At 51.3% G+C, this 10,925-nt stretch overlaps 1 protein-coding gene across 1 annotated transcript in view; it reads left to right on the forward strand.

Annotated features, from left to right (window-relative positions):
• Thbs4 (thrombospondin 4) overlaps nucleotides 1–8,147 on the forward strand; it is a 45,061-nt gene extending 36,914 nt beyond the window's left edge. Inside the window, exons 16-22 of the mRNA XM_059276303.1 lie at nucleotides 1,784–1,977; nucleotides 2,896–3,074; nucleotides 4,287–4,335; nucleotides 4,423–4,619; nucleotides 5,450–5,622; nucleotides 7,371–7,510; nucleotides 8,038–8,147. Coding sequence (XP_059132286.1) covers nucleotides 1,784–1,977; nucleotides 2,896–3,074; nucleotides 4,287–4,335; nucleotides 4,423–4,619; nucleotides 5,450–5,622; nucleotides 7,371–7,510; nucleotides 8,038–8,099 — 994 coding nt within the window. The 3' untranslated portion in view covers nucleotides 8,100–8,147. The remainder of the gene's footprint in view (nucleotides 1–1,783; nucleotides 1,978–2,895; nucleotides 3,075–4,286; nucleotides 4,336–4,422; nucleotides 4,620–5,449; nucleotides 5,623–7,370; nucleotides 7,511–8,037) is intronic.
• The last annotated feature ends 2,778 nt before the right edge of the window (nucleotides 8,148–10,925 follow it).

Raw genomic sequence — 10,925 nt, forward strand, 5'->3', positions numbered from 1 at the left:
TACCACCTAGCTAGATTTCATCCCCCTGCCTCCACGGGTGATTCTTGGAAAGGTGGTCAGGACAGGTCTAAGATTCCCCAAAGTCAGCATAGGACAGCACATGGTTCTTCTTCTAGTAACTGGACCACAGACTCAGTTAGTTGCCTTACGGAGTCAGACCCCCACCTCCCACCCCCCACCCCCCACTCCCCACCCCCCACCCCCACCTTGCTCAGGACGGCTCCTGCGAGGTCCCGTCTTCTTCGTGCTCTGTCCTTCCCGCCATGTGCCTCCCAGCCAAGTGAGCTCAAACGTTTCCTCAATCTCTCAGAAGCCGTTGCTTCATCAGAACAGTAGAGACAATTGCCGCACCTTCTCGGCTAAGTGACAACAGGGGAAGGTCCAGCTCAGGCCATCCCTTGGGCAACTCTTGAAAGACAGTGGCTGTCATTGGGACCACAGCACAGGCGAACCTGCCCGTGACACAGTCTGACACTGGCTGTCTGTTTCTCAGAGCAGAAGGTAGACGGGCGCCCTGACAACTAAGTGATGTGTACATCAAGGATGTTCCCAGTGGCGGGTCATCATGTACTCCAATTACCATCTATAGAAATTTCTAAAATAGCCTATCCCACCAGCCTCTAGATATATGCCTAAAATAAATGACCCATTCTGCCATATTTTAATTCCCATGAACTGGAGCCACACCGGGAGGGGGCTAGGAACTGCTTGTTTCTCCAGAGAGGCGGCAGGGCTGTGGCAGGGCTGTGTGCTTGGTGCTGATCCAGCCAGCTCCCTCTTGTGCTATGAGAAGTGCAGAAATTCGGCTTTCTCAGCTTCAGTATTCCAATGTCCACGTTGAACTCACTCCTCTGGGGCCCTTCTGCCCTCTGTATGAAAAGAAGAGCTTCCCTCTGTGTCCTCCCCTAGGGGGTATAAGAGCAGTTTCTAAGCCAGGCCAGGCCAGGCCTTGAGTGGAGCAGAGGGAGAAGAGAAGCCACGCTGAGCCCTGGTGGCCATGGAAGGTTCCAGAAGACTCTGACGGTCCTCCCGGAGACAGAGCAGTTGCACTACCCCCCCCCCCCGTGCTGCCACCCCCCTCCACACCCCACACCCCTGCCACCGTAGCCCTTCATCCTGAAAAGAAGAAAAGTCAGGTGGACAGAGAGTGAGCTTCCTGGGGTACAACCACTTCTGGGGAAAGAATGGCCCTCTTCTCCACCACCCTCCCCATGGCATTCAGGTCTGAGTCCTCATGGGGTTATCAGATGGGAATCATGAACATCAACGTAACAGAAAACACCAACTTGACCCCTAGAGCCAGGTGCTGAGGGTGGGCTTCTTACAGGTGCTAAAATGGAATCACTCGGTCTCCAAGCTGCCCTTCGAGGCGGGCCCAGTGTTTGTCGCTGTCTTTTAGATGACGACTGTGCACCTCTCAGGTCCAGTACCGTGCCTGAGGTCACTGCTCACCAATGCCTGAGCAAGGACTCACGTGTGCCTCCACGTCTCTTGCCGTCACATGTACATTCACGCTCCCTCGGAGAGAGGTGTCATCCAGCAGTCCTTAGAGACGACAGCAGCCCGAGTCACACATCACAGAAATAGACTCTTATCTTCAAACAGGAAGTGGCTGTCTTCTTTCAGGAGACTTGGGGAAGCGGGGGAGTTGTTTCTGAGGCTGCCTTATCAAAGGAAGGTCTGATAGGGTCTGATAAAACCCAGCCTGCTGACAGCCCACCCAGACACCTGCCTGGGAGCGGAGGCTTTGGGCTCCGCTAATCCGTAATCTTTCCTTCTGCAGTGACGGGGATGGCCACCAGGACAGCACAGACAACTGCCCCACCGTCATTAACAGTGCCCAGCTGGACACTGACAAGGACGGGATTGGTGATGAATGTGACGATGATGATGATAATGATGGCATCCCAGACCTGGTGCCCCCTGGCCCAGACAACTGCCGGCTGGTTCCCAACCCAGCCCAGGAAGACAGCAACAGTAAGCATGCACAGCCCAGGGCTGCCTGGGACACACACACCTCTAGATTCCCTGCAGCCACGTAAAGGGATGCATACTTCCCCAGGGCATCCTCAGCTTTCCCGCACCCCCACCAACTTCTGCTTCGGGTCCAGCTGGTGTAGACGGCAGACATCTGGTAGACAGCAGGGTGCAAGTGGGTCAGAGCTGATCAGCCTTGCTGCTTCCTGAGCTGGGCTGGGCTGAGATCCCATAGAACATGACACAGCCACACGCTGCAGCTTGGTCCCGGAAGGCCCTCAGCGCAGCTCTGGGCCTGCTTGCTTCTGGCCTTGGGAGTCAGGAGTCATACAGAGAGGAACACACAAACTCACACACCCGTGGGGACCGGGCAGGTAAGGAGCCATGTGCACCAGGCCAGATGTGAAATGGCTCCAGTGGAGAAGGCTCATCCTCGCCAAGCAAACGCAGTGTCTCAGCTGTCGTGGCTGTGAGCAGAATGCACCTGGACGCCACCTTCAGCTTAGGGGACACCAAAGTTGGTCTTAAAGATATGCTGGTGGTAATCATTCCTGGGCTGGTGCACATGTTAGACGTTTGCCCCATGTAAGGTCAAGCTTAAGATCTACCACCTACCAGGCGGTGAGCCTAACTATGTGTCAGAACTTTCTGGGAAAGAGTGGGGGCAACCTTTGAGACTGATGTTACCGGAAACTCCAGGTGGCTTCTGGGTGGCCTGATTGGCTATCATGAGGGCTCCAGGGTGGGGCCCAGTCGACTCAGCAAATGCAGGCCCTCTCCTGACTCTGAGAAAGCCCTGGCCTGGCGGTCGGAGCTTGGGCGTTTCTGTCTCCTACCCGGCCCCTTCTCTGCGGAGGAGGTGGGCCTCAGCATCATTTCACTTCCTTGCATTGCTGACTCTTCCCTTCACCCACTCAGGTGATGGAGTAGGGGACATCTGTGAAGCTGACTTCGACCAGGACCAGGTCATTGATCGCATTGACGTCTGCCCCGAGAACGCAGAGATCACCTTGACTGACTTTAGGGCCTACCAGACTGTGGTCCTGGACCCTGAAGGGGATGCCCAGATTGACCCCAACTGGGTGGTCCTGAACCAGGTACACGGTACATGTTGCAAAAGCTCGGGCTGATTTTTTTTTCTTTTTTGGTTTTTTGAGACAGGTTTCTCTGTGTAGTTTTGGTGCCTGTCCTGGATCTTGCTCTGTAGACCAGGCTGGCCTTGAACTCACAGAGATCCGCCTGGCTCTGCCTGCTGAGTGCTGGGATTAAAGGCATACGCCACCGCTGCCCAGCTCCACTCAGCCTTTCTATCTAGGACATCTTGAGAGTGGTAACATGTGGCATTGACCACCACATGGCTCTACTCTCTTGGCACATGCTCCTCCTGGTGGCCTTGTGGCACTATACTTTCACAGAAGATGGAATTGACTCTCCCTAAAACGTTTGTGGCTGCTCCCAGTGGCACTTCAGTAAGTGGCTGAGATGGCTGAGCCTCAGCCATGTGACCCATAAGCCTTGTTCCTCGTCTCTCCAGTAGACTGCCGCCTGCATGTGCCCCTAACTGTGCCACCGAAGAGGGCACAGGGGCTAGTCAAGTTTCCAGAGTCACAGAGCACATCCCATGGGTCCTAGTTTCATGGAGGTGGCTGTGACAAAATACTCCAACCAAAGACACTAAGGGGAGAAAGAGTTTATTTTCACTCACAATTCCGAGTCGTAGTCCAGTGTTGTAGGGGAGTCAAGGCAGGAACTTGGAGCAGCTAGTCACACCACATCCGTAGTCAAGGGCTGAGAGAAATGCATGCATGCCTGGTGCTCTGCTCCCCTCTCCACCCCTGTAGGCCTAGACCAAAGGCAGCAAATGGTGCTACCCGCAGAGGGCTGAGTCTTCCCACATCAACTAGCATAATCAAGACAATTCCCCCCACAGATATGCGCGCAGGACACCCTAACCTAGACAGTCCATCATCCGGTGTCTCTTCCCAGGTGACTGTGCGTTGTGTTAAGTACGACACAACCACAAAGGTCCATCAGAATGTGTGTTGTATGTTCCCCTACCTGGCTCAGGGCTTATTGAATCAGCTTATGTGACAGTATTAGCAAGAGTAATAATAACAGTGATTCCCTGTCAACACGGAGCTTTCTTTAAACCTTCTTGCCATGCATGCACCTCCTTTAAGTAGATGTCAAACAGAACAACGGGTCAGATACTGGACTGTACACCGTCATTTTAGTGCCTGAGGTCCCGGCTGTTCCCAGTTCTCTCAGCCCCCTCAAGGTTGTCTGAACTCCCTCCCTTCTCTCCCCAGGGCATGGAAATTGTGCAGACCATGAACAGTGACCCCGGCCTAGCAGTGGGTACGTCCTGAGCCTCTGCCCATGTGTTTAGAACTCTGCCAGCTGCTAGCGTGCGTGGCTTCTTCTAATTGGATCTGAACTCCGCAGGGTACACGGCATTTAATGGCGTTGACTTTGAAGGGACCTTCCACGTAAACACCCAGACAGATGACGACTATGCCGGCTTTATTTTTGGCTACCAAGACAGCTCCAGCTTCTATGTGGTCATGTGGAAGCAGACAGAGCAGACGTACTGGCAGGCCACACCGTTCCGCGCAGTCGCAGAGCCGGGCATTCAGCTCAAGGTATTGGTGGTTTGAATCCCTGTGCCTGCCTTTCTTCTAGGCCCTTCACCTGCCTCCCTTTAAAGTTAGAGTTCTTCAAAAAGGCACTAAGTTAGTCTGAGAAATGGACACAGTCATGCTGATGCTGGGCTCAGGGAGCCTAAGATGACGGCCTTTCCTCCCTCCATTGAACTAGCTACATTCCAACCTGGGTGACTGTCATGCCGGAAGGATCAGGCTGAGTGGGGTCCAAGAGGTGGAGGTTTAGCAGTGGTTCTCAACCTTCCTAAGGCTGCGACCTTTGAATGCAGTTCCACATGTTGTGGTGACCCCCAACCATAACATTATTTTCGTTGCTACTTCATAACTATTATTTTGCTACTGTTATGAATCATAATATAAATACTTTTGGAGATAGAGGTTGGACATGGGGGTCACGGCCCCCAGGTTGAGAACCACTGGTTGAAGGCCTGCTTCCAGCCAACCCTGTTAGAAGTTGGCCAATGTATTTAATCAAAGGGATGGACTGTATGGGAACGGCCGGCTACCTCTGCCACACCTGCTAGGACAGGAGGCATAATGCTGCAGCCAGACATTCGCTGGGGGCCCTCGCTGGGCCAACAGGCAGAGCCATGGACTTGTATCAGGAAAAAGGTGGAGTGAAGAGCACAGCATTATCCACTGCTGACTTCCACAGGGCTGGGGCCAGCTCAGTAGAAATGACATTTCAAGTTTATGCTCTTGCCAGCATAAAACTGCAGGGCTGGCAACGAACGTGGATTCACCTCCACGTGGACCTCAGACACCTGAAGCATGCCCTGCCCTAACGTCTTGCCCGTGTCTTCGTCCAGGCTGTGAAGTCTAAAACTGGCCCAGGGGAACATCTCCGCAACTCCCTGTGGCACACGGGGGACACCAGCGACCAGGTCAGGCTGCTGTGGAAGGACTCCAGGAACGTGGGCTGGAAAGACAAGGTGTCTTACCGCTGGTTCCTTCAGCACAGGCCCCAGGTGGGCTACATCAGGTAGGCTGAGGGCCCTCCTGCCGTGGACGGAGAGGGGAGCACCCGGGCCGCTCTACAGACCACAGCCTCCACTTCCCTGAGCTGTGCCGACCTCTGACAGTCCGCAGGGCAGGGCTCCCAGAAGAGAGGTGGGGTGCAGACACTGGGCTTAACTGTTCTGGACAACAGAACCAAGCTGCAGAGCAAAAGGTACTTCAGGGGGAGGCTGCGCCCTTGGGTGTGCTCTTCAGAACGTTTGAGAGTAGGACCTGATGAGTGGGACAAGATGCAGCTGAGGTGATATCCAGACGTCCCCAAGACTCCTCCAGGCCCCATATAATCCCTCCTCATACACCGTCCACTCCGACTGCAGAGCTCTTACAGTCTGTCCCTGCTGCTGGGTCATAAGTTCCAAAGGGCACATCTGTGGTTTGCCTGGCATGTACTGTGCGCAGCATGAACTGTCATCCATCATGTGACTGATGTGATGGCCTTAATTCTTTATAGGGCTTTTTTTTTTTTTTTTAAACTGGTCTTGGGAGTCACGGTGGCTCAGAGCTGTGTCTTTGAAATGCAGTCCATCTTCATGTCCTAGACTTGCAAAGCTAGTGTGCTGTAGTGAGTGGGCAGATGGATGGCTGTTTCCTAGCCAGGGGCAGGAAGGTACCAGGTGGTCTGGTGCACCTAGGGAGAACAAAGTGGTGAGAGCCAATTCATGTCCTGTCCTTTGTGGACTTGTGTCGATGTCTCTGTTCACTCCACAGGAAGAGCAGGCTTGATCATGTTCTTACCTGATTCAGCTCAATGTGCCTCTTTCATCCCAAAAAGAAATCACAGGAAATATGACCTATCTATGTATATAATTTTAGAAAGATCAACCTGAATCCTAAAACTGCGAAGAAACGAGAATTGATTACTATACCACAAAATAGGAAATGTCTGGGCACTGCTACACCAGAGGACAAAGGAAACAGCCATTTGGAACTACGCCTAGAATCACATGAAGGCAGTGTTCAAACACAGAGTATTGTGGAGGAGAATTAAATATTACAATGGCGTTCTCAATACTGATCTGGGGACCAATTCTTAGTTTCTGAACAAAACAAGTGCTCAGGCATTTCTCGGTTTACCCTGGGAAATGGAGTTTAACGTGAAGTCAGGGTAGAAGAGATGGATGCTCAGAGCTAAAACACAGTTCCCTCTCCCGGACCCAACTCACTGACTGGTTCCACACCTTCCCGCGTGTCCTGGGGACACTCCACAGGGTCTAGAGTGAAGGACAAGCTTTGGCTATTCACTCCGGGATATTGTAAGACATCTAGGGGCCTCTGGCACTCACTGCTACCGTGACAACTGAAATTACCCCCACAGCTGCCTAAAGCTGCTTATGGGGTGCTGTCTCAGTGAGAATTGGAGCTCTGAGGGGCCACGCAGTGAAATTGGTAAGACCTGAGGTAGAGCAGGAGTTCTTCACGGCATCCAAACATAATAACTCACAAGACAGTGAAGCCACAAAACCTCTTGTCTGTGACGTCAGGCTATTTTTAACACACCAGCAAGGACCTGTCAAGGTACCTGATATCATGCTGGGTCTGTGGAAGACAAATTAGGAAGACATGGACACTTGGTTCGTGTCCCAGGGAACTTCTGATCTCAGTGGGGAGGGACCAGCTAGGGTCAGTGGAAAATGGCACGTCTGAATAAAGAGGCAAGCACGTAAGTCAGCAGTGGAACCCCGTCCTCACCACGGGCACCTGTGCTGTCTGCAGGGTGCGCTTTTACGAAGGCTCGGAGTTGGTGGCTGACTCTGGGGTCACCATAGACACCACCATGCGCGGAGGCCGACTTGGTGTGTTCTGCTTCTCTCAAGAAAACATCATCTGGTCCAACCTCAAGTACCGCTGCAACGGTAACCTCTTCTTCCTCGTTACCTCTCGACAGGGCGGGGAGAGACCCAGAGAGAGCCGGATCTTGTTTCTGTAGCGCGCCTCCTTCCCCGAAGCCCGGAGTGCTCATTAAAACCTGATGCTCCCTGCATAGCATGAGCGAAAGGCAGAGCCAGGCTTTCCCGTTTCCCAAATGTGAAAACTGAAACCCATAGCGTTTAACTGCATGGTTTAGAGTGAGGGGTTCAGTGCGAAATTTATTCAGTTTAATTTACAGGCAGCCTTTCTTTTCATACGGCTCAAACATAATCACAGACTGAAAAGGCACTCTGCTGGCTAATTTTCCTCAGGCCTATGAATAAGCACTGCTGGGCTTGTAGCCAGCAACGTGTATACAGCAAAGCAGCCCCAAGTCGGAAATGGCTGCGAGCCTGTGGGATTCCTGGGCGGGCCGACAGTGCCCCCTACAGGAGGCCTGTGCAGCCTGCGGTGGGCCATGACTGCAGGGTGGAAGGACCCTTCCTGACCACCACCCTGATTCTCGTTGCAGACACCATACCCGAGGACTTCCAGGAGTTCCAGACCCAGAGTTTCGACCGCTTGGATAATTAAGCCAAAGAAGAAATCTCACAACTGCTTTCTCAAATACTAAAAATATTACCTTTTTTTTGTTTTTTTAAAGCTTCCCATAATTCTCTTTATATTACTGTGGCTTTTCTTTTACCAGCCCAAATACACCAAAACTTTTTATACAGATGTGGAAATAAAGAAGACTATTTCTAATAACCACGGGGCTCAGTCGTACCTGATGTGAGCGCAGGCTTTGGTGGTGTGTGTTGTTTTCCTGGGAAATCCTTGGTAAACTGATGGAGTGTTTTTGTGGTTGCTTCTTTTCTTTCTTTTTCTCTTGAGTGCGGAGTGTGTGCCACTGAGATGTGTGTGAATGGGACAAACCAGGCCAAAGGTCTTTTCTGGGGTGACCCTGTGTAGTGCCACACTAAGACTTGTTTTCTGCTCACCGAGGGACCTCCTCATTCTGGGACTGAGAGTCTCTGCGGCACCCTCCCTGGTCTTCCAGAGGAGGTCACAGTTGAGAAACTGGAAGGAGATTTGCCCTGGTATAGAGATGCCCCTCACCCTTTCTGTCTCTACCTTCCACGGACACTTACATATTTGGCTCCCCTCAGTGTCCTGTGAGTCCAATGGGAAAAAAAGGATCTTGTCATTGTAGTCAGGGTCCCACAGTACCAGGCATGAAGTCAATAACCAACAAACATTTGCTGGGCCAATAAATGGCTGCCTCTTAAGTAACGATGTGGGTGTAGATGGGTCAGGTGAGCCCTCCTACAACCCCCAAAGGCACTCAAAATCTGTGCCAGTTGCTGTGTGTACAGGGCAGACGCTCGCCTCATCTATCTAGCTGTCCTTACTTTCTAGTTATCTGTCAAAGATACACAGACGTCTTATAAATCCCTCAGAAATTTAATTCCAAAGAAGTTTGGCAACTTATTCTTTTATTTTTTAGATGGGGTCTCATGTAGACCAAACTGGCCTCAAGCTCTCTGTATGACCATAGTGCCATGGGCTTTTGGTCCTCTTGCCTCTACCTCCCGAGTGAAGGGATTACAAGCAAGTGTCATGTTATCTGGTTTCATATCGTGCTGAGTATGATGCTGAGTAGTTCAACCAACTGAGCTACATCCTGGCTCAGCAATATAGTTTCCATTTCCATAATTTCCATATTATTAAACCATATATTATAAACATCCATTCAAGTTTTACCAGGGCTCCAGTATTCAGGGTGTCTAATAGTGACTAGTATGAACTATGTTGGATTTGAGGGCCTGTAAGGGACACATGTAAGACCTAGGGTGAACAACCCTGGTTAGGAGTGATAAGCAATAGAATGATGTAAGTAAACCACAAATGGAGTAGTGATAAGCTATAAGCTATGTGTGGAAGTAGGGATAAGACTAGAAACCTAGCCAGGAAAGAATATAAAAGATGAAGCCTCAGACCCGACCAACAGAGCTTGTCAGGCCCTCGTGCGAGATGACTCTCCTCTGCCAGAGACGTGAGATCCTGTCCCCAGTGCAGACGTGGCTGACCTGAGGAAGGCTGACCCAAGATCCAGAGGAACAGACGTGGCGAGTCCGGACCTGTACACCCGGAGAGGTACTCCTGCTTCCATTTGGAGGACAGGATGAATATTGCTTGTAATCTTACTGTGTGAATAAATGAGTGTTATACCAAGTCTGAATCAAGAGTGATTATTCCTCCCCCGTAACTGGGGTATGTGCTCACTACAGGGCCATATTCCCTAGAGGTAGAGCCAAGAAAGATGTGGTAGCTTGTAAGTCAGGACATCAAGATCTCAACGAATGGGGAGACCTTAAGCCAGCCCATCCTCACTGCTGCTGATTACCCGGTCTCCCAGGGAAACGGGCTGGAGCAGCCACATGGCCTCCGCTGTTCTCAATCTCTGGGTGAAACACATCTACAGACCTTTCTCAACTCTGAACCCCCTGGGAGGGGGAGGGAACCTGACGGCTGGAGATATTACCTTTCAACCCTCCCCCTTTTACAGCTCACACAAAGGTAGTTTCTGAGCCTTCAGGTCCTTCAAGAGCCCCAAGGCACTCTCCGTTTTCCACTCCATGGTATAGGTAGATTATACCTGTATAGTGTTTGGATGATCCTTCTCTGGACCTCTTGGTGTTTCACTAGGCACCATGAGGAAGGTTATAGATCCTCTTCTGGAGAAATATTTTTGATCCCTGAAGTCTACCAAGTCATGTTCACAAAATCCAGTCATCTACTAGGCAGGTGTGTCCGCTGATCAGATCTGGAGAGTCCAGGGTTCATCTTTGCACATCCTCCAGCTCTTACATTGTCCCCATCCCCTCGTCTGTGAGGCTCCCTCAGCCTTGGTTCGGGATGGGGAGTGATACAGATGTCTCGTTTAGAACTGAGTGTTCGACGGTCACTTATTCTCAGTGCTTTGCACAGTTCTGAGTCTGCTTTAACGGCTGCCCGCTACAGCCAAAGCATCTATGGGTATAAGAACAAATACTGGGAGTTGGGGATTTAGCTCAGTGGTAGAGTGCTTGCCTAGCAAGGGCAAGGCCCTGAGTTCGGTCCTCAGCTCAAAAAAAAAAAAAAAAAAAAAAGTAAAAAACAACAACAACAACAAATAAATACTGGCAGTTTGTCAACATGTCAGTTTAGCAGAATGACCACAGGTTCCCCCACAGAGCCTGTGATCTCCTGAGCCATGGGCTTTTGACCAGGTTTACAGTACTAGGCATGGATTCCCTCCTGTGGAACAGGCCTCAGATCCAGTCAGAAAGCAGTTGCTTACCCCCTAACCTTCATTCCCTGTTGCACCAGTGGGAACATTTTGCATGTCAGGTTGGTATTGAATCACACCGGGTCCAC

The sequence above is a fragment of the Peromyscus eremicus genome, chromosome 11, assembly GCF_949786415.1.
Source record: "Peromyscus eremicus chromosome 11, PerEre_H2_v1, whole genome shotgun sequence".
Taxonomy (NCBI): Eukaryota; Metazoa; Chordata; class Mammalia; order Rodentia; family Cricetidae; genus Peromyscus; species Peromyscus eremicus.